At 39.9% G+C, this 24514-nt stretch overlaps 1 protein-coding gene and 1 long non-coding RNA gene across 2 annotated transcripts; both read right to left on the reverse strand.

Annotated features, from left to right (window-relative positions):
* Positions 1-6142: 6142 nt before the first annotated feature.
* LOC131891452 (HIV Tat-specific factor 1-like) lies at positions 6143-10871 on the reverse strand. The gene is made up of 2 exons (XM_059241038.1): positions 10752-10871; positions 6143-7464 (listed from the first exon to the last, which is right to left on the reverse strand). Exon 2 carries the CDS (start codon positions 7304-7306, stop codon positions 6866-6868), a length of 441 nt encoding a protein of 146 aa, XP_059097021.1. The 5' UTR covers positions 7307-7464; positions 10752-10871; the 3' UTR covers positions 6143-6865.
* A 10723-nt stretch (positions 10872-21594) lies between these two features.
* LOC131891453 (uncharacterized) lies at positions 21595-24271 on the reverse strand. Its single transcript, XR_009374403.1, has 2 exons — positions 23760-24271; positions 21595-22659 (listed from the first exon to the last, which is right to left on the reverse strand). It is a non-coding gene; the product is annotated as an uncharacterized LOC131891453 (long non-coding RNA).
* Between the last annotated feature and the right edge of the window lie 243 nt (positions 24272-24514).

A 24514-nucleotide genomic window follows, 5' to 3' on the forward strand; every position in this document is an offset into this window, starting at 1 on the left:
CTCCCCAGTAACTGCAGGCCGATTTCTCTCACTTCGAATATTGCGAAGGTGTTTGAGAAGATCATGAAGTTCAAACTTGTTGAATTTCTTGATATTCATGAAGTCCTTCCTCCTAGCCAGCACGGGTTTCGAGCACATTTTAGCACGGTTACCCAACTGATTGATCATATTGAGTAGGTTATTGAGGGACTAGAGAGCCATGAATCAGTTGATGTTGTCTATCTTGATTTTGCCAAAGCCTTTGATAAAGTAGATCATGGCCTTTTGTTGAATAGACTTCCTGACATGGGGATCCTAGGCAAGGTTCTCAATTGGATAAGAAGCTTCCTTTAAGATAGGAAGCAAATTGTTAAGGTAGAGGGATCCCTTAGTGGCATACATGATGTCAAGTCAGGTGTTCCCCAGGGTTCGATCTTAGGGCCCCTCTTGTTTATAATATTCGTTGCCCCGCTTCAAAAGCTTAGTATTACTGTCAGTCTCTCTTCTTATGCTGACGATACAAAGTTAGTTTCTGGTAGGAATGGCCAGTATTCCAGTAGCCTTGCAAAGGACTTAGATCGAATCTACTCTTGGGTAACTTAGAGTAATATGGCCCCGAACGGAATGAAATTCCGCTCAATGACATTTGGGTTAACTTCTTTGAATACTCCACTCGTAGATAATGGAGGTAATGATATTGAGCAGGTCTCATCTATGAAAGATCTAGGTGTAGTCCTCTAAAATAATGGAAAGTTCGATGAGCATATTCAGTTGAAGGAGGGTAAGGCTTTTCAAATATGTGGTTGGATATATCGCACGTTTAAGTCCAGAGATAGCATCATGATGCTAACTCTGTACAAGTCGATTGTCCAGCCACATCTTGAATATGCCTCACCCATTTGGGCTCCAATGAGTTCAACAGGTTTGCAAAAGGACGAGCAAGTCCAAAGGTGTTTCACTAGGAACATCACAGGATTGAGAGAGCTCTCTTATTGGGAGAGGCTAAAAAAGTTGGGACTGTACAGTGTTCAGAGAAGGTACGAAAGGTATCTGATACTGTATGTCTTCAAAAGTATCCATGAGCTTTGTTCCAACCCAGGATTTAGAGTCAATTCTAGTGACCGTAGAGGCTTAATGTGGATTTTGAGAGCACCTTCAAGCCCTCGAGAATCCAGGCTAGTTCGAACAATGAAGTCCACTTCTCTTCTCTTCTTTCTCGGGCTCCTTCATTGTTTAATTTGCTTCCCTCTAATATTCGTAGGGAATACGTAGGCCTTGTTGATCCGGTTGCATCTTTCAAGTCAGACTTGGACAATTTTTTAGATAGCATTCCNCTAGTGACCGTAGAGGCTTAATGTGGATTTTGAGAGCACCTTCAAGCCCTCGAGAATCCAGGCTAGTTCGAACAATGAAATTCACATCTCTTCTTTCTCGGGCTCCTTCATTGTATGATTTGCTTCCCTCTAATATTCGTAGGGAATACGTAGGTCTTGTTGATCCGGTTTCATCTTTCAAGTCCGACTTGGACCAATCTTTAGATAGCATTCCAGATCAACCCTACATTCAAGGACTAGCTCGGTCTGCCAACTCAAATTCGTTGGTAGACCAAATATCATATAAAGATTGAAAGGTAATAAATAGACGAATTATAGCCTTTCATTTTAATAGTACTGGGGATTACATTCCCTGTAGCGGTTAGAAAAGCCCGTGAAAAAAATAACCAAAAAAATAACAAATTCTGTGGACGGTTCATCCGCTCCGGATTCCAAATGGTCTTGAACATCTGCGACCATGGATATGACTCGGTCCTGTTCCACGGCGAAGTAATCTTCTACCCTTTGCAACTCATCCTCAGACACATCGGATGTTCTGAAGGGTTTGATGATGTCTTCCAGGTCTCTAGCGTCTTCTGAAGGGCGTTCTTCTTGAAGCGAATCCTGGTTCTTGAGATGAGTTCGGCCGATCCCATCATTTCTTGGATCACTTTGATCTGGGCGGTGATCCGCCTCTTGACAGCAGCAATTCTTTTGCCTAGATCGCTCAGGTCTGGATTCTGTGGGTATTCGGCTTCTTCCTCAGTCCGAAGGGTCACCTCTCCGTCCTGGGGTTCCGTCATCTTTCCTGGAGGGGTGAGGTCTGTTTCACTTTCTTAGGTGATCGCAGATTCTTGACACTCCCTCTTCATTCGATGACAATCCACCCACTCCCCGGAATCCGGTATTAGATCCGGCTCGAAGGACCACGATGGTTCGACGATCTCCCGTCACCAATGATATAAATGGACTATATTTTAATCTTAGGTTTTTATTCTCCTTTTACACTTCTTTTTCTTGTTCAGCGCTCATGCCTCTTTTTCTCTCTTTTCGTACTCCCTCGTTTTTCTGGATTTTTCTCCCACCTCTCCCCCCGATTGGTCAGGGCAGGGGAAATTTTGAATGAAAGAAGGCATGACAAGAAAAACCCAGACATATAAATATCGATTCTTGTTCAACCAGTAACAAATAATATCATCAACCACTTTCTTGATATTTGGGATCACTTTGAGGGAGCGTTTTCCTAGTAAACAATATTCGTCTCCAAACGAGGAAAGACCTATCGGTGCTTCTTGCTCTCTTTCTCCAGAGGGATCTGCCAATATCCTTTTGTGGCGTCTAATGTCGCAAACCGGAATTGGCGAAGTTATTTCATTCGGACTGGGAAAACGATGATTCAGACGGCGAATATGTTTATTTAGTTAAGAACTAAACGAACTCCTCCTTTCGGTTTTGGTAAAACCAAAAAGTGTGACACCCATTCTGCGGGTTCATCCGCATTTTCATTCACTCCCATTTTCTCCATAAATTCCAACCCCTTTCTTGCCTCTGCCTCCCATGCATAAATAGCTGTTGTACAATGGGTTGGCTTAAATTCCCCGATATCCTTCAGGTGAATACACGTCATAGCCTTAAACGATGTGGTTGAATCAAATACATCTGCGTACCTATCAAGCATTTGATCTTTCCATTTCAAAATGCATGCATGATTCATCAAATTCCTCCACTTTTTTTTGGCCTTTCAAATTGTACCGTTCTTGTCTTCCTGCAATTAAGTACAGATGACGTTATAGGATCAGGGAACTTCTCCGGCATCATTCCCAATGACATCATATCAATTCACGAAAGAATAATACCTTGTGTATCAGGTGACACAAAAGCACTTACGAGAGCAGTACGGTTGCCCTAATCAGCTCTGAGTTCAACCATACCATGTAATTTCATTTCGTTGCCATTAGCGGCCATTATTCGTCGCGGATTGTCGCGAAGTATCAATCCAAGTACGATGCTTTCGAATTATTGAAGAAGAAATAATTGAATCGGTCGCACCTGCGTCTGGTAATATACTTAATCGAGCTTTTTCTCCTGAATCAAATCAAAAATCAGAGCAATTTGAATCCAGCGGTTGTGGGTGGCGTTAACAAAAAATTTGGATTTCACCAAAAGTAGAATTAAGGCCTCCATTGAGAGTGATGCCTTGAAAAAGGAGAGTGGAGTGGTAAATCCAAAAGCATTTTTCTCTTATGCGAAATAATGCGAATCTAAACCAAAGATGAAACACCCTGTTGGGGCTTTTGAGGTTGATAGGGACCGGCCATAGATAATGTGGAGACTGTTGTGTTTTGTTTGTTTGTTTTGTTTGTTATGAAGTCAGATGGCAGCTCTGTCCCTCGGCCTGCTATCTGAATGATGGATGTCCCAATTGAGGGATATTCCCGCTTCGTCATCATAGCCAACAATAATTATTACCTCACCCTCGGGAATGACCACAAGGTTCGCCCATAAACCTGTTAAAGCAACAACTAATGCTGTAATCAAATACCGCAAAGAAGCTTGAGTTCGGCTTCCCTGGGATCGATCCAGGATTCACAAATTGGAATGCGGTTGCTACACCAATACGGTACCCCAGCAAGCCTTGAATGTAGAGGCTATGGCTGAAATGTATGGAGAGTTCTCTTTGTCCTGATGGTGTGACATCTCAGTTTCAGATGAGATGCTCACTGGTTCTTGCTCGTGTCTTTTCGTACTTGATGCGTTGCATCTTGGATCAGGGCAAGTTTCCATCCTCTCTAAGGCTGGCTCATATATCCCAATTTTTAAAGGGGGAGATAAGTCGCTCCCCAGTAATGAAAGGCCGATTTCTCTCACTTAGAATATTGCGAAGGTGTTTGAGAAGATCATGAAGTTCAAACTGGTAAAATTTTGAACGTCCATGAAGTCATTTCTTCTAGCCATCACGGCTTCCGAGCACATGTTAGCACGGTTATTCTATTGATAGAGTATATAGAGCAGGTTCTTGAAAGACTAGAGAGTCATGAGTCCCTCGATGTAGTTTATCCCATGACTTATCTCGACTTTGCCAAGACCTTTGACAAGGTAGAGCATAACCTTTTCTAGTGCCATACGTGATGTCATATTGGGGGTGCCTCAGGGCTCCATTTAGGTCCTCTGCTTTTTACAATATTCGTTACTATACTTCAGATGCTTATTAGGGATTGGAAAAAAAGATGTTTTTGCGGGCCAAATAATCACTAAAATATATTTTTGAAAGCACCACATAATTTATTCTCACAGGAAAAAGTTTCAAAACGCCTTTTTAAAAGCAAAAAATCACATCTAAGTAATACCCTAAACCATGCAGGTTTCTGGATCAAAATTGGTTCCTCTGGGTGCTTTATTTTAGCTATTTCTCAGGGTGAAGAGACCTGGGCTAAAATGCAAATGTTTTTATATTTACTCTTTTGCTTGTAAAGTATTGAGGTTCTATTTGCATTTTTAGGAAAAGCTTCAGCTTTTGCCAAGAAGGCAAGGAGTAATAATGTATGAATTAGAGAACCCCTACTATATTACAACAAACCAAGAAGATTGGGACACTGCAGCATGCATCATTTAAAGGAGGTGCAAAAGGCATTTTTTACGATACATCTTCAAAAGTATCCATGAGCTTTTTCCTCAACCAGAATTCAGAATCAATTGTAGTTAATGTGAAGGTTTAAATATCATCTAAAATGCTTTCAACCCTGACAAGGCCCTCTACAGGGGAATCATCGCAGTACTCTATCCACTTTGATCTATTAAAAGATGGCCTCACAATCAAGAACAAGAGACCATATACTTATATTTTTTGTCGTAACGTTTTTATTCTCATTTTTTTGATACAATCCAAAAAATTTAAATTGACTATTTAGCATTCCTTCGTACCTCTTCCCACTATGTTTGGGCTGTCTGACGTTGCAAATAAGGGCCCTTATGAAGTCCACCTCTCTCCTTTTCCGGCTCCGTCATTTTTCATTTTGCTCCCCTCAAATGCTCATAGAGAAAGAATATGTAGGTGTTGATCCAATAGTAGGATTCATGTCAGACAAGGACAAGTTCGTTACTAAAATTCCTGTTCAACCTTGTATTCAAGGGCTTGCCGGATCTGCTACCTCTAATTCGCTGGTGGATCAAATTGCATAAGAATATGACAATCTTCTTCCGTCTTGAACTGCTGGGAATTCCATCCCCGGTAACGGTAAGGAAGTCCGGAAAAGAAAAAAAATGCCCGCTTGAATACTCTGTTCTTCAGTCTTGGCTATTTTTATCCACTTGGCAATTTATTCTCGTGCGACATACTTGATAATATCTATCAATATGAAAAAAGGCGTTCATCATTAGTAGTTCAAAGACCAGAAATCTTATACTTGTCGAAGGTGTAATCCTTTGGATAAGAGTCCATTCGAACATGAAGCCAATAGACACCCAACCCAGAGGTAGAAAGCCAAACTGGCTGATCTCCTTGATCCTTGACCCTTGATCTCATGGCTTGGGCCACAGTACGCCAGAATTCTCTGATTTGAATCTCGTCACCAAGGCGAACAAATCTGGCTAAATGGGCGTAACATCCGTTATCTGGCATATTCTTAGGACAAGGGATCACTAGTTTGGTGTCCTTTCCCAAACTGTAGAATTGAACGACGTCTTTGGAACACACATTAAAGTGTTCTTGGAAGGAATGGACGTCGCTTTTTTTAACACGGGCCAAAGTGGGCGAGTTCACGATGACAAATTCAAATGGTCGGGAAATTTGGGCCTCAGTCACAGGGGGAGTTTCAAAAAAATAGGCCTTAAAATTAGGATTGCCATTTCGAAGAACTTCCAAAAAGGCTGACACAAAATCTGGGTCATCTTGTAAAAGTTGTAGTACTGTTTCGAAAGATAAACTGGCTTCGCCATTTTTGGCGTGAAATTGACTCACATCAAGAGATAGATCATCTTTCATAAAGTGATATTTTGCCGCCATGGCGAGGCCCTGACTTGGCTCGCATGCACAGCTTAGAATGATAATGACCAGTAGGGCCAATCCCAGGGACGGTTTCCCATTTTTAATCAATGTCCCCTCCATGCAACTTCTGAAAAGAAATTGAAGTATCTTTATGACTTGCTATACACTTGGAAAATATTTATATTTCCTTTTATTTGTGCTTTGGAACGCTTTCAATTATCAAGAGCAACGGATGCTTTGCGTCACAAGGAATTTATGTTCCACACAAAAAATAACACTTGGCTAGATTAGAGGATTGATTTGCCAAGACTGATGAACAATGTCTGCGGTTGAGAAACTGTTAAAGGTGATTCAGAATGTTTTCTTTTTGAGTTACTCTTCCTTTTCACCATACTTTTCCTCACTTTCCAGAAGGAACTTCTCCTCATCGGGCTTCCTCCTCTTCTTTGGTCTCCTTGACCATTCAGATCATACTATCCTCCTCGGGCGACTACAAGGACACTTAAACCACGCCCTCAGGGTGCTTGTCGTATACTGTAACCTTCTTGACGGACCCAAACTTGGCACATTGTTCTCTTAGTCGATCTGATTACTCGAGGATCAAGGATGCGTCCTTGTCGAACTCCTTGGAAACAAACAGGTTCTTCACTACAATCTCTTTGTCCCTTTTGGCCCTTTCTCCGCGTAATTGGTCCACTTCCCACGCTAAATACTTTTCATGCTTCTTCTTGAGAACTTCCAGTTCCTTTTTCCGCAACTTCTTTGGCTTCAATTTGGCATCGTACTTCTCCCCTTTCATCTCGAATTTGACTCTCTCCACCGTGACCTCGCTGTCGTCTATCTTGGTTCCGTCCAGGATTTGCAAGGCCAAATGAACTGATTCCTGTTTGACATAGGTACACAAGGCATCGCCTTTAGGCTTGCCAGTGGTCTTATCTAGGTATAATTTCACTTTGGGCTTGTTTGACCGCACATCAATCTCGGTCATGGTGCATTTGGACATGGACTTTACAAAGCCCTCTTCAGTCATATCCTCGAGTAGACCACAAACATACACTTTGGTGGTCTTGTTTTCGTCCTCTTGGAACCATTTCGGCTTCTTGGCTTCAGCTGGGACTTCATCAACCTTCTTAATATCGGGGACGTCGGGTTCTTTTTCAGGTTCTGGACTTGTGGGTTCAGCTTTGCCTGGAATGGAAATATATGTCCACTTTAGATGAACATTACAGATGAGGGTTACAAGACAGTTGTTTATGAAAGCACATTATTCCCATTTGATCAAGTTGGATCGACGTTTCTTAAAGCATTGAAAAGGCAATGAAGGTACGATCGGACAAGCCAGTGACATTGTACCGGGTCGAGGATAAGAATAGAAACACATTTTTTCCCCTAAAATCCTTGAAATCTTTCAAGGTTGTGTGAGTTTGATATATACTACATATATATTTTTTTGTCATTGTCCGCTATTTTCATTGATGAAAACAAAAATACAAAAAAAATCAAAGCTGAAATTCATGAAAGCAAAAAGAGAATCCATTATCGCTTTGCTTTGTGCGAGATACACTTCTACAGAAGTAAGTTTGAACCTTAAAGTGGCCCGCTGGACTATTTATGTTGTTAAAAACTGTCTTGATTGGCAAGGTGACCCTAATTCCCCTCCTAGGAATGCAAGAACACCAACAGTTATATATCTAAGAGTGGTAGCTGGAATAAAAAGATGCATCAAGCCAGTTCCAAACAAACCAATGCATCGCATTGGATTGGACCTCCAATCTGGTTCCCAGACTGATTCAGGCTAAACGCAGATGCCTACTTTGAGGTTTTCAAGTCTACAGTGATGCCCTGGATGAGAAATGAAATGTAGCATAATACCGGCCCTTTGTTTTTTAACAACACTGTGCTCCCTCTCATTCAGCCAAAAAGACAATCTCCTATTTGGATAACGAGGGAATCCTGTTTTGGAGGCCTAAACTGAGAACCCCCAAATTCTCCAGTTCTTAAAACTCTGGACTATGCTGCTTGGTCCTATGTTGTGAAAGAAACTTGCTAAGAAAGGCCCCCTTCAACTAAAGTTCTTGCCCACCGAACTTTTTTTTTGCGGACTTCCTTACCACTGGTGGGATTGGAATCCCAGAAGAATTGAAGCACCATTGAAAAATTCCCTCAAGCCAATTCCGCACTTTTGGTCACTATTTTCGGACCAGATTGGCTAAAGTCAGTGCTTCAAAAGGATCATATTTCGAAAACTTAGCTTTAAATAAGAAAATATCAAAAGATAACGTAAATTTTACGTAGTCTGATCTATAACTTATTAGAATTTTAGCTCTTAAAATTACCTTTTAAGAAATTTGTGATGCTTTTAAGTGAAAGTGACAAATTTGTCTTATCTTATCCTCGACATCCGGTATATGTACAGCGATGAAAATGTATAACTGAACAGATACTATAATTTCCACTAATGGAATCAAATAAATTTTCAAAATCAGATTGCTAGAAAGCTAACAAAGTCAAAGCACTAGCAGTTTCCAACGTAACGTAAAAGGTAAGGTTTGATCCTAAATAAAAGTAACCCTGGTTTGATCGAAGAACATTCAGGGTTACTTTTTGTGATTAACTAACGGGTTTCCAATGTTCCGCTTGTGATGCCACATGCCGCTGAAAATGTAAATTGGAATCCCCAGTCTCAACCTCCCGAGATGATTTATTTGATCCCATCAGTAATAATTTCACATTTATAATGAATCAAAGAAATTAAAAGAAGCAAGATTTTTGGAAACGGCTAGTGCTTTGACTTTCCTAGCGTTCTAACAATCCAGATTTTGAAAATTTATTTGATCCCATCACTAGTAACCAACTGGAGGTTAGGCAACAACGTAAAATTTAGATTTCAGCGTTTCACAGATTTCTCAGAAATTTAAGAATGTGTATGAAAAATTAGGACAATTTTTTATCACAAAGAAATATTTGTTTAAGAAAGTAGGAGAATTTGTCATTGGCAAGTCCTGAAAAACCACTCCAAGTGACCCTTAAACAAGAAGAAAAGTTGAACATTGAATCCCATCCTGAGGAAACTTACAATCTAGGCGTACTGGAGTAATATTTTGCTCTCCATCTTGAGAACTTGAGTACGCAAAGTGAAGCAAAAATTCTATCGGACCAAACACAAAGGTACAAGCGAAGAAACAGAAATTCGAATTCCTACTTGTATGCTATACATTTCACTAATTTTTTTTCCCAAATATTTGAAACTTTTTCGATTGATTATAATTAAAATATTTGGTCGTTGTTAGTGCATGTTATTAACCGCCTAAGTCATGAGAAACAACACCATTGACTTCCTGGATTCTACAAGCTTTTCCTTAAGCACAAACAATTTAGTTGATTCATCAATAGAGGCATTTTTATTGTTACTGGTATATTTGTTCCATTCTAATTTCTTTCTGAATCCAATTTTTCAGAAGATTAGATCAATAAAACATATCGTTAGGGAGCTGAAATGAACATTGACACGTGTGGCTTACCTGGATCCCTCTGGAAACAAGTCAATATTTGTTAAACTGTGTAAATTGTTTAATATGACTATTTCAAGCCCTTTTCAAGCGCTCTAGTCCAACTTCTCACTGAGAAACGTCGAAAGAACAGTGTGACAACTGCATTTTATTGATTCATGCTACACTAACATAATTCTAATGGCATATGATACTCTAGCCCTGTGGAAAGAGGACGTTAAGTTCGTGGTGGATAACATCTGTCATAAGTAGAGACAGGAAAAACATTTTGTTTCGCCGTTGAGTGTAAATTCCATACGTTTGTGAAAACTAATTTGGCTTGCAGTAGCGACTCATTGTCTCAGGTCTCATAGCTTTGCTGTTCAATTTTGTACAGTTTTGAATGCAACTAGTTGTCTGAGCACAAGTTAATCTAACAAGAAGAGTAACTGTTGTGAACAGGATTAGTTTTGACAAACGTCTGGAATTTACACTCAACGCCAAAACAAAATGTTTTTCCTGTCTCTAGTCATAAGTCATCTAAAACTTCACTTGCCCACGCAAAACAAATGCGTGAGTGTTTTTTAGATATGACTGACTCCCTGTTGTCCTTTATTTGAAAGCCTTTACATGGTCCTCGAAAATTGACAGCCAATCAGACTGGTCGAATTTCATTACTTAAACCATGGAGTACTCCATGCTTAAACTAACCTCATGGGTCCCTGACTAGAGGATATCTATGGACCCTCAGCTTTGTGCCCTTGCAACCGAGCTGCCGCAGGCTTGCTCCGCTACCTAAGCACCTCAAGGCCCTTGCAACCGAAAGGTTAGGTGCCGTCCAAGAACCGGTGTCTTGATCTAAAACATTAACTAACTTTTTTATCATACTAGCTCCTTAACTGTATTTCAGGTACTTTCTGCACCCTTCCTCTTGGTCACAGTTGGTCCGTGACCAGCTGTCCCTGAGTGACCTTTATAAATTATTACCGAATTTGGTTCTCTTCGCATCCGTATAACAGTAGGTGCGCCCATCAAAGTCTTAATTAGGTTGGTCGGATGCAGAAGACTCACTGGGATTGACCGAGGCGTCTCCCGAATCTTTGAGCACCCAATCTGTCTGAGCTTGATTAAGCCCATCAGCCAGTTGGGTTTGAGGATCTGTGTATGTGACTCGTCCATCTTACTCGTAGCTGTAGCACGGCTCTGGACGCACGTCACTGGACAAATTGGATGGATGGGCCTACGGACCTGATTTGACCGGATCTCCGTGTTCACTAGCAGGGACTACTGTCTCTCATAATTACGTCGTCGCTTTCAAACAAAGTGACCAGATGTAGCACCAAAGAGCTAGATTAAGCTGTCTTCCTTTGTTTGAAAACTAGCTGTAAATAGTTTCAACTTGACTCTTTTTTTCTTCTTAGCTCCTTTTCGATTTCAGCGCTGTTTGACCTCTTAGTTTTACTCTTTTTGGCAATTTCATTGATTTCCTATCTGTTCAAGTCGACCTTTGGAGGACAGTTTCCCAAAAAACTTAAGAGAAGACATTTGCATATCTATTTCTTTTCCTCTTTGTACAGATGGAGGAATCAATTTTGATTAAAAGGTAAAGAATTGTAATAACAACCATGTTACTTCACGTCACTCATGCTCAGAGCATCTTTTTGCGTTACATAAAACCAACCCAGTTTAAATTTTAGGTTCAAATAAGGCTTTTTTAGGTGCAAAATGGACACTCCCGGTCGGACAAATTGCTGAAGCACAAGTGCCTTTTCAATGGCAACAGACGTTCTGAACTCATAAACTCACCTTATTGTTCTACTTGAAGGCATTCACATCCGTTCAAGATTCGCAGCAAATACTGTTATAAGCTCAAGTGTTCTTACAATTCCTGTCTCCATTGTGACCGGTATTGCAAATATATCCAGAGCAAAGCAATAAACCTTTAAGTTTTCATTAGCGATTCAAAATATCTTGAACTACTTCAAAGATCCTTTCATTTTTCTTATTTTTTTACCTGGCTGTCCACGGATTCTTCTTCATTGTCCAATTAATTTAAGAAGGTCAGTGAATTCACGGTATTGGTGACATTTATTTTGTTTTCGAGAAATGACATTTGCTTGAAGAATGTCCATTTGACATCCTGATGATGTACGTTCGACGTCCTTTGCCGCAGCACCGCTTTTACCAACCGTTTTGGTTTTGTTCCTGCGGTATAGCCCTCTGATCTTGGTCCAAATCCCCTTAATTTTTTCAATAAAGTCCGCCTTGTGATGGTAAAGAACTTCAGTCATGATTTTCAACCAGATGTTAGTAAGCATACTTCATTTTATATATTCTTTATGGGCAATATTCCATATCGCTTCATAATATTTCACCCTCTCAATAAGAAATTCTTTGATTGAATTTGCTTCGTGGCTTGTCATTCTGAAGGCGTTTTGAATAACCCTTTACCCCGCACATGACAGCTATTAATCAGTCATGGCATTGTGATATGTGAATGGCATCGTCATTTGGAAAATCATGGAGCTTGTAAAAACAACTTTTTCATTATATCCAGATCGCTATCAATACAGAGATTTAACAGATGCCACGGCATTCTCAACATCGAACTGTTTGGCTCAAGAAAAGTACCCAAGATCTAGGATGACAATGAAAAAGAATACAAATAACAGATTAACGAATAGAAATATGACGACACTGCTATCGGACTTCCAAGGTACGAGGGGGAAGTTCGGAATTTATCAAAACATGCGTCAAAATACCAGATATTGCAAAATTTCCAAATAAACCAGCATTCCTAAGATGTTTTTCAAAATCTGTCAATTGTGTTATTCACAATGGCTGATATGCTTTGAGGACGTAGGGGAAACGAGTTAGAGGTATACTAATAGCAGCTTAATGTGATGCGCTATAACAGGAAGAGTGACGTCATAAGAAGCACCATTCTAGAAAACAAGTCTTACATTTTTAAGAGAAAAGGTTAGGCCGATGTATTTTCATTGAACTTCATAATAACTAGATTGGAACGTTAATTATGGCTCAAAATTGACCCCTACCTTGCCACGTACTTAGTGTGCGTGAGCGTTGGTTGGAGCTAGTATCCTGGATGAGAATACTGCAACTAGCAGGCTAATGCTAAGAAAGAGTAACTTCCATGCCAGTGTTCAGTAGATTGAGGTTGTTTGTAAAATGCTAACCAACTCAATTCCTAATCACACTTAAGAGAGAAGCTCTGTTACAGTGTCTCAAAAAAATATCAGGTTATTGAAGTTATATGTGATATTAATGCATTAGAAGCGCGACTTAGTCCGGAAGAATGAACCTGTTTTAATGCAAACATTTACTTCTCGCAGTACCAATGTCCTCAGAGTGTATGGCGATGTCTGGCTTAGGTACAAACTGCTCGCCTAGTTTGGTAAAAAGCTTACCTCCCCATGCAACAGCTAATAAGGTAGAGGTCTGGAGATAGTAATGTTATCTTCCAAAAACTTAAAAGATTTTATTTCGTCTACATCTTAAAACTTTTTCTTGAATTACCCAATTTCAACCAAAAGAAAAATATGTTATTTAGTAACCCACTGAAATCTAAATAGTGAAGTTGAACCTAAATAAGGATTCCCATTTTGCCTCTCATTGGGCCAATATAACTCTTTTGCCTTATTTTCTTATACATTTTCATGTATTATGCTTAATTTATTATGCACTTTACGTGGCATAGCAATAAGATAAATCATACTTGAAAATTGAGAGCTTCAAAAGTAGGAAAAGAAATGAAAATTGTCTTTTTTTTTATCCAGCCTAAACTGGCACCCATATTTGCTGTTTTTGTGGAGTGGAACCAAAAAGTTACCAACAAACCCTGCCAGAAGATCCCATTACGCATTCAGGGTAAAGAACAACTGAAACAATCTTGGGGTGTCATTTTTCTCTCTAGACATCTAGCAAATCTTCACACCCGCCCAACGTCACCCAACATTAAAAAAAACAGCAAGAAAGAAGGAAGTCAGTCTTGCTAGTGTAGAGTTGCCATTTTTGACGCTATTGCGTTAGTTTTGCGTTTTTTACCTTCCAGCTGCTCAAAAAATCAGATTAGCACATTAAGCGTAACTTAGAAAGTGTTGTGCTTTGATAAGTAAGTCAAAACAGTCATTCATTGTCAATCAAATTTATGGGAGCAAAACCTACGTCACAAAAGATTTGGAATTGATCAAGTATCAAAGGAGTGTTTGCATGAGTAAGTCTATCCAAATTGTAGCACTTTGGTAGGCTGACTCGGCTCTCCTCAGAGACTTGTGATATGCAATGCTTGATATCGCATATTGCTCCCAAGTCTCCGGTGTGGCATTTCGCCATTTTTTGGAGCATTTGACCCCTCAGCTCTAGATGGTAGGAACTAAACCACGGGGTCTTGAGTCCTCCTCTCCTCCTCTGCCCTGAGGAGGACGCTTTGAATGCTTGCGAAATCCCTTGGGCCAAGCAGCTGGATTGGTCACAATCCCGGTGTTGATGGATAGCTGCAGGGCCTCAAGGTGAGCCGGGCACTTTTCTACATTGACCAAGCACCTCCCATTTCGAGTCACACCCAGATGATGGAAAATTCTGGGCTGCTTGAAGGTAACTGAAATCGGGAGGTGATCAGAAACGGCCAGGGGATGGACGAAACTGGCCGGAGATGGAATATTTTCTGATATGAAAATGTGGTCAAGTACAGAGGTGCCCCGGGAGTAGGTGTGTGTTGGAACTCTTCACCCTCTGAAGGATGGACATGAGGTCCGAGACAAGATCATCATAGTCCGTGGTTGGCTGATACAAGGACGACTTCACCACTGGACAGCGACGGGGGTGGGGTAAAATGAGTAATTCCAATTCAAATCAATTAAATGCATTTCACTTTCCATGAGTTGACTCAACTAAAGCCTCAGAAAGCAATGATCAGTTTTGATCTCAATCGAACGTCTGTGGCAAAAGTTATGAGCATTTCAATCTCGGACCAGGGAGGGCGCAAATTGATGCGTATGGCGTTTAATCGGAGCCACAATTCAATAAATCAATCGGATCAAAATTGCTCCTATAATTTTACGAGGTAGAAAACTGGGAAAGACGGATTAGAGTCTTTTTTCTCAAAACTTGATAAGGCTTGTTGACCACCGTGCTGAGACGGGTTAGACGAGAGGAGAGGAGACGACCGTATCCAAGAATCCAGCTAGAATTAGGTTTATTGGACGTACTAAAAAGACCCACTTGGAAGATTTACTTTTGCTGCTCTCACAAGGCCATCAATTCCGGCGAATACTTGGAGTATTGGGCCAACCTTTCATTGTCTTGTGGGAGCTAACGGATCCACGACCAAAAGCATATCACCAACCATCAGATTTCGATTCTGGGTTCTCCACGTGTCTCTGGCCTAAAGTATAGGCAGAATCTCTTTGTTCCAACGGGTCCAAACATCATCCATTAATCTTAGCAAGAAATGATAGTGCTTTCTTGGGCTCATCTGTTGGTAGTCTCGTGCTGAGATGGTCGATTTGGGACGGATGATGATGAAATGGTTGGGTGTCAAAGCTGACGGCTCATTTGGATCCCCAGATTCATAGCTTAGTGGTCGCAAATTCAGAAATGCCATCACCTCAGCTAGTCGCAACCGAAACTCATCCTCTTTCAGGTGCCGGTGATTTCGATCTTCATTGTTTGAGATGGCGTCCATTGTCCTCTTTACAGATTTCGCGAGGGCTTCGTGAATGTTCACTCTGAGGACGTGTTCGGCCGCATAGCCCCATGGTTAGATGAGCTACCAGTGGAGCTACAGTACAAAGACCTCAAGCACCACGTGTTGCAAGAATTCTCATCGTCCTTATCTGAACGAGCACGTCAGTTCCTCGAATTACCAAATTTTCAGGAGTTTTCAATACAGGAGTATCTAAAACCGACCAACGTCAAAGAAGTCCAAGCATTCGTCGGTTTACTAAACTATTACCATCGGTACCTCCCAGGCGCTGCAAAAATCTTAGCACCCTTTTATGATGCAGTGTCCAACAATGTTATGCTCCTTGTCTGGAATGACCTCCAGGAAAGTACCTTGCTTTTGCCACGGCAACAGCTCTAGCCCTGCCCGTACCAAACAGTCCTTTGTTCCTCACTATGGATGCCAATAAGATTGCCATCGGAGCTATACTCGAGCAAAAAATGAATGAACGCAGGCAACCAGTTGGGTTTTAGCCGCAAGTTGACCAAAACCAAGGCAGGATATAGCACGTTTGAGCGCGAGCTTTTGGCAGTCCACACGGCTATTCGCCATTTTGTTCAGGTACACGTTGGAAGGGACGGCTTACACTATATGCACGGATCACAGGCCATTGATTACCGCTTTGTCCAAATCTAGTGACTTGTCTGAACGGCAACAAAGAGTCATCGCTCATTAACAGTAGCCCTAATGGCTCGGTGTGGAGGACATTAGTGGGTGCTTTAACTACCATGGGTACTCCTCGGACTTCAAACGACCCCCAGAGAGGGCATTCAACTTTTAGCAGCTGAAATGGTATATGGGGAAACATTCTTTACACAATCAAGACAGAAATATCTGTCGATCAATTACGCAAAGTTGATTGAAAGTTGGAACCCTACAACGCAACAACGACGCGCAATAGTCAGCGATGGCAAAATTCGACTTTGAAGCAATTTCTGCCACTTTCTGCCACCATTTTCTGCCAAATGGTTAGAAATGGCTTTTAATAATTTCCCATCCAAGTTATATCCGCGTTGGCAAAAATCCATTGGGAAGGAGTTTCTGCCACTTTCTGCCACCATTTTCTGCCACCTGGTCAAAAATGGCTTTTAATGATTTCTCATCCCTGCGCACAATAGGCAGCGATAGCAAAATTCGACTTTGAAGGAATTTCTTCCACTTTCTGCCACCATTTTTCTGCCACCTGGTCAAAAATGGCTTTTAATGATTTCTCATCCCTGCTCACAATAGGCAGCGATGGCAAAATTGGCAAGGCTTTTAGTAAGAAGGTTTGATTTGAGCTGGATTCGAGACGCTCTGGGGGAGTCATATATGGGCCCCATACATGCACAATTGGAAGGAAAAAATACTGTATGTAGCTGGAACTACAGAAAAATGGCCCACGTTGATATTAAGATTACTCTAACAAAATGAGTATTAGGACTTTTGTTAACTCCTTAATGAGCTCTGTGGGTCAGGTGACTTATGGTATCTTGTGAAAGGATAAGTACAACTAGGGCTGATTGTAGGGAACCTTGTTAGCCGAAAGGTATATTCATAAATTAGAAAATAAATATATTCAGGGTGGGCATTTCGAATCTGGACAAAGTTAGGGTATCACACGTTGTTACATTGGAAAATGAATCTTGCTATTTTTGATATCTTTTTTTTGCTACTTCAAACTGCCTTCGAAAACGTTTCATAAAATTAAATCTTCGGCAAAATTTGATTCAATATTTTAATCATTTTCCAAATATTTAGCGTTTTTTAAGATACTTACCGAGTACGCATCTAAAACTCAGATCTTTTCCTGGCCTCAATAAATTATTGTTGAACATTTACAACCAAGACACAAAAAGTCGTGATGGAAAGACAGTATTAGAAATTCTTGAGCTTATAAAACTTTCCTGTTAGAACCCTGTGCTTAAAGTAATGGATGGAAACGTGGAAAGTTGAGATATTTGGTGCAATCTACTCAAGCAACGGGAAAAAAATCGCTCTGAATCAGGTCTTTTAGCTCAACGGAATTTGAATGAGGAGATGTAAACAATAAAGCAGTGCAAATACTACAAGATTTGAAAACAGAATCACATTCATTGTTGCTAAAAGTAAGCACAATTTTCAAGCCTGAGCTTCTTTCTTTAGAATATATGAAAATTGCAATATTGGCCATTTCTGTTAAGATTGCCTTGAAGCTTCAAGTTTCCTCTGTTGCCAAGAGAGAAACGAAATATAAAATGCCACTCTGGAAAGTGAAATAAGGAACGAGTATTTTTGTGTTTTATTACATTTACAGTATCGTAAGATATAATGGCATTACAGTCTATTTTTCGGAAAAAGGAACGAATAACTGCAATTTCGTCAATTGTAACTGCCCTAATTACCAAATGACCATAAAATGGGCAACCAAATTTGCAAAGGCTCCAATCTCCAAAGGTTTGAATTACAGTACCCTCGAGCAAACTGAATACAAACAGCAACAAAACAAACGTCTTTGCTTTTCACTAGAACACCTAGTATTAGAGATAAAATTATTCCGTAAAAATGTTCTTTTATACTGAAAGCAGGGTGAGTTTCAAAATGATCAGCACCCACCTCAACTATGGTCGTGATTATGGACGTAAATCAAATGCAAGCGTTGGCCTCGAGATGCTCAGTCATATTGGCTCACATCTCATTTGCAGGCGGCTTCAGGACAACATCACTCCTTTCAACGTTGTCCTTGATGCCCTAGTTCAATTGTGTACGCTCTAAAGAAGATAGAGGCCACATTGGCTTTAACCCAAAGGACGTCACTTGGACCTAAGAATATTTCTAGGGCTTGATGGACTTCTGGGCGGGCAAGGAGTCCTGTTACCAGGGTATTGGGAAATCAACTCCTAGAATTCTTGAACCACTTGATCGTGATCTTAAGGATGGATATGGCAACGTTCAAAAATGCAACAACTCTCTGCTTTTGGGATTCCATTTTTGAAATAAAATGAGATAGAACAACAAGATAAAAAAGGCGGTAGGGTTTTGCTAGAATGAGTTGTAACGAATAAGTACTTGGTGAAACGCGAACTTATTTCACCATAAGAAACCATTAAAGAGGAGCTGACTTTAGCACGAGTTACCTGTAAAAGAATATCCTCTTTGGAATTGATCAGCATTTTCTGAAAGCCCGTAAAGAAAGTTTTGAAAACAAGTGTTGTTGTCAAAAATACTCACTTCCCTTGAACGGACTGTTCGTCAAGGAAAGAACTTAATCAATAAACTAAAACCAAAGAGGCCCCATTTTTCATTTTGTTTCTTCATAATTGGTTGCGTTGTTCTATTCCTGGATTAGCCGAATATTTTAGAAACCCTAGTTGAGCCGTTCTGGGACTTGATAAAAAGAAACACAAAAATATAGTATAAATTATTCACTGCCTTGAAAATGGTTTCTTGTATCATCAAGAGTTGGAAAAATATCTTGTTATTAGGTTTATAAGCTGACTATCGTATGGGCTTTCTTTAAAACGTGTAAATATTAGTGAAAACGGTGTTTTTACTTGGAATTGCTCATGACTTTAGTGCTTGCACTTCGAGCTGAAGTTTGAAGGAGACTAACGGGAATCCTTTTCCCTTAAGGTCATTTAAAGATAAATGTTTATTGCAAGCATTATTTGTTAGGTAATTTCACAGCATGAACTTCCGATTAGTAACAATTCTTTTTAGCATAAGACATTGACAAATGGGACCTAATAGCACTTCATGGGTGTCAAATTTGCAATTTAAGGAAAATAAGTTACTGCTCTCGTTCTTGACATGATGACCATCTAAAAATGGCATGTTTCGTAAGCTTATACACGAACTTCTAGAAATATAGACTGTGATCGAGCTTCCAGTCAAATCGGCCTGCTCTTGGTTATGGCAACTCAGAGCCACTTTTTGAATTAAAGTAATATCATAAGAAGCGTTAATCTCTTCAATTAAAGGTAGGTCATCTTTTAAATTGTTTAGTGATAGTAAAGTGTTTTGTTTCAAGGTTATGTTGACCATGAGCAGGCCAAAAATTTGAATTTTATGTAGTGTTTACTTCGAACATATCTTCTGAGTTCCCTAGGCATAGTTTTGAGCGCAAATTTGGCCAAGTTCACTTATTCAATAAGATCTTGTGGTCGTATGAAATGCTTATTTGGAATAAAAGGAACGGTTCAGGAGATAAGACATTTTTTCTTCTCTTCGCAGTCCACATCTCAAGAAGTCCGTGGCTTAAATTTGATTGTATCTAAATTTCTCATGAAAACATCATTCAGTCTTCTTTTATTTTTAACCCCTCTGAATTGTGTAACAATAATTTTGCAAAAATGTCCTCCAAATTGGAGTGGTGGAAAATAAAAAATACCCTTAATAATATAGGGCCTAAAATCAAACCCAAAATGTGAGTAGGCATGATTGCATTAACAAGTTCACTTTCATTGAAAGAATTCTTGTTTCATTCAAATTGAAGCTCCATCTTTTTCAAAATTACAAAAGCAGTCATTGCGCAAAATTTATAGATAAAACAAGGACAATCGTATTTCTCCATGAATTACGAAACAATTGATTTGAAGAACGACTTATAAATCCATCCACCGCATCAGACTGCGAAATGGAGATGCAAATGAGAAAACGATTTCAGAGGAGTAAAAGAAGCAGATGTTCCATCCCAAACGTAAAGCGGTAATCATTAGAAGGCGGATTTGAAAGTGGTATTTTGAGCAATAAACTATGATTTCAATCTTATCAGAATAACGATATCAAAAAGCAGAAGTTGCAAAAAGTAAGGCATCAGAATTATATAAAATTATTTTTGTTGCAACTCATCAGAATATTGAATTGTTGGCATTGCTTTTTGTAGTGCAAGTTTGAGTATAACTGGGTACTGGTTATATTCGACTGTAATTTAGAAACAAATACTTTCGTTTTAAGATATTTGAAGCTGCCATGGCCCACAACATCCCCAAATTCTCAGACATTTTTGAAGTGAATTGTGTTGACAGGGAGATTTTTTTGTAAATGAATTAGCCATTCTGGAAATTGAGCTCACAGTTTTTTGCCACTTACCAATGGGCCACGCAAACCTATTCTGCCACTGAAAACTCTGAAACTAGTGATGAAAAATTCTGTTCAGCGTAATGTCCTCCATGAGAGAGGTCTCCGGTTCGATTTTTCTTGCCGATATTTCTCTAATGGAAACCTTCAGACGCCAAGCATACCCGCAGACAGAGAAGTAATCTGATATCGGACATAACACTTCTTATCGCAATTTATATAAAGACAACAGCTGGATTCTTGGATACTTTTGAAAAGAGTGTAATCTGCACTTTCTGATTCCTCGCATGCACATAGTCGGTCCAAATTAAGGTTATGTTCAAATACTTTCCTTCAAAATTTCACAGACTAATAGGCTGTGCAAGTGTTCTTCGCTATTACCTCACTTTTTTGAATAATCACGTGCTTTGTGTTTTCATCTATAAACTAGAAATAGGTATCCTTTACATTGATTGCATTCTTGACCGTTTCTTGACACAATGCCGATTCTATTTTTGAAATTTGGCATTGTAATCACAGTTGCAACACGAAGGTACAAAACTTGGCACTTTGAATTTACAAGGAGCAAAGTATCATATTGGAATGACATTGGATTGGCAAACAATTGCCCTGACAAATTTACCTTTATTCCCTATATAAAGAATAGGCTAGTAAAGTTTAGAATTTAAAAAAAAGGTCATTGATTTATTTCTATGCCAGATATATCGCGAATAAGTCTGAAATATAAATCAGTATATACTTTTAAATTCATGGAAATGTCTTCATTGCCATTTATGTTATTTTGTAGGTTTAAGTCCAATGAATTGTAGTCTTACATTGGTTATGGATGACTTGGAGCTGTTTCAATTGGTTGTTACTACGGAAAAAACTATTTGTTGTTTAACCTGCACATTAAGGTAATCTCTTATGGCATCAATGTTGTTAATCGCGTAAAAAATGTTTTCATCAATAAGAGCGAAAAGAGAAAGAGAATCAGCTGACCTTTGTTGATCTTTCTTTATCAAGCATCTTTAATTTGACGTTCGAAATTTTGAACTCGGAACAAAAAGAAACACAACCAGGGTTTTTATTCTGCGATTAAGATGCACAATTTTGAAGTAACAGTCGTTTCCGTCATTGTATTCCAAGTATGTGGTAATTTAGGAGAAAGTAATCAAAGTAATATCGATAGAGGAGCACAAACAGGAGCTTTTTTACATCAAATTACATGATATTGGATAATCATTTGGTGTATTATTACTTTTTTAGAATCAATTTGGTTTTAGCGTTCTCTGTTCAATTTTTATTTGCATTGGCCTAAAGCAAAATGTGTATTGCTTGGAATAAAGAGGTGTAACAATTTTCACAACGCTGTGTTTGGCCTGAAAATAGTTTCTAAATGCCAACATCAAGATCTAATCAAAGCAATTATTTATAAAGGAAAATTAAGATATGACAGATCTTCCTTCAGAATGCAAGGGAGCGTGTGTTCATCATTAGTTTGTCCCGTCACAATCATGTTATAGCTAGATACTTTAGCTTACTTCAAAGAATTTTAACAATGTTTTGGACCTGATGCAAAGAAAGCTATATTGTTTGCCAATATTTTCTCTGACTTCAAATAGCACTTCCGTGCTCGAATATTGTGCGAAAAAAACTTGTAATTGGCATTCAATTGGCATCGTTCTTGGCATTCCTCAACCATATCCACGGTTAATTGCTTGAATGTGCCCGCCACAAATTCGGTATCAACTTGGAGGCAATTTAAAAGCTTGGGAGCACTGACTGACCCAACTTCAGGGGCCATTCCGAAATAGCTTGAGAAATGGTGGCAAGTCCCAGATTGGTTCCACGTCCAAGCAACGCATCCAGATTCACTGATTTGACATGTTCTGTGACATTCCCGAGAATCAGCCGTGGATTGAGAGCTCAATGGTGTTCCAGTGTGTTTCTGATCTTGGACATAATAAGCAGAGAAGTGGACTTGACAGCCCTCACTTTCGTCTTCATTCCCACCACAATTCAGACCCGCTCCACTTGGAGTTGGATCGGTACAGCTTCGAAACTTGACTCTGGTACCGTTGGTGAAGCATTCACTCCAATCAGACCATTTAGACCATCCCCCATCCAGGGTTTCTGAAACACGGAAGATAAATGTCAGGCCTTTGAAAGTATCAAGAAACAAGTTAAATCTGCGCAATTTTCCTTTTCCTTTTCCTTGGAGGTCCCTTATTTACTTATGCAGCAACAAAAAGAAGGATTGAACTAGAATTACAATTTTTCTGACCTTCCGTTGTGGTCGTAGTGGTCGTAGTGGTCGTAGTAGTCGTGGTGGTTGTGGTGGTTGTGGTGGTCGTGGTGGTCGTGGTCGTCGTTGTAGTAGTAGTAATAGTGCTTGAAGTTGTTGTTGCCGTTGTTATTGCTCTGGTGGTTGTGGTGGTGGTGGTAAAATTAGTAAAAACTGTCGTAACTGTTGTTGTGGTGGTCATTGTAGTTATTGTCGAGGCTGTGGTTGTAGTTGTTGCATTTGTTGTAGTGCTTAGAGTTAATGAAGCTGTGGTGGTGATGGTAGTAACGGTAATCATGGACTTTGGAACATGGACTGGACTTGCACCTTCAATGCCGCTCATGGGGAATCTTATGAAGGAACAAGGAGCTGTGACTCGGGTTGGGTCTGAGTATACGCCATAAATGGCAATTTCTCGAGTTGTTCCACAACCTGATCCACTTATTGAGTTTGTAATCCATATGCTATGGCTTGCTTTGTGGAACACCACTCCAAAAATGATAGCTATCCTAAGCATAATCTTTAACAGCGGACTCTCCAAATGAACTGAAACCTTTTTAACCTGGTTGTTTGTTATTCAACAACTGACAGTCACAAATTGACATGAGAGTGTTCCTAGATTTAAAAAAGTATTACTTAAAGCGTTGAGCCACAACGCAATATTTGAATGCAGCTTTCAATAAAGCTGCCAGCAAAATCATACAATTCCTTCTCATCTATTGGGACTTGGGTCTTTTTTTTCGAAACATTGCCATATTACACAGCAAAATGAAGAACTAAGCTTTAGGTGCTAAATTGTTGGTAATGGTGCATCATCCGGTATGAAGCTTGCTCTGGGTACCAAACAATGCAAAACACCCCAGGACGTATGGTCAATGAGGAATTACAGCACAGAGCTATCTCCTAATATGGCCCAGAAACACTCCGTCAGGGCGACCGCCAGACCTACCTGGGATTCTGGTTTGCACACCTTTGAGCCTATCGACGCTGAATCAGGATGTAACCCAGAGGTGAGTCCAATCCAGTTGCCAGTGGGACATGGTTTTCGCCAGGGTGCAAACCCAGGTTGGCCCTATAGCAAACTCAGAGAAGGGAGTCCTTGGGTTCCTCAAGATGTGGGAGCTATGGGGACGTTTAGGCAAGCTCTGGCAGGTTCCTTTGTTTGCTGGTACCAGTAGCAGCGATGCAAGTTTGGAGCTTCAAACATGTTTTTGAGAAGTTGACCCTTCTTTCACATTACTATATGAGGAACGCTCAGTTTCGTTAAAACCAGTTCGAAACGCCAATTTTGCAACACTGACATTGGCAGGCAAGTTTGTTTGCTGGTACCAGCGCTTGCCTAAATGTCCGAATTGTCCCCGTTTGCTAGTCCAGTCTCGGGTAAATGACAGGAAAACTGGTTCTTGACAAAGCAAGCACTCCATCAGAACAAGTTTGCAGGGCTAAATATCTCCGCACTTGATGAGATTGGAGTCTTATTGGCCACTGCATTCGGGGAGGCCAAAGGATTAGTGGAGAAGTACAGGGCGATCAGTATTAAGTGGGAAGGTACACTGTTTTATGCCTGATTTATATGTTTGAAGCCTGCATCACTATTATTAGTGGTTTTGGATTGATTGATCCTCTGTTGAAGACCTTTGGTACAAATGTATCACTGTGTGATCAAAATCTGTTCAAGAGCATGTCTCCAATAGAAATAGAAAT

Source organism: Tigriopus californicus, chromosome 12, assembly GCF_007210705.1.
Source record: "Tigriopus californicus strain San Diego chromosome 12, Tcal_SD_v2.1, whole genome shotgun sequence".
NCBI classification, from domain to species: domain Eukaryota; kingdom Metazoa; phylum Arthropoda; class Copepoda; order Harpacticoida; family Harpacticidae; genus Tigriopus; species Tigriopus californicus.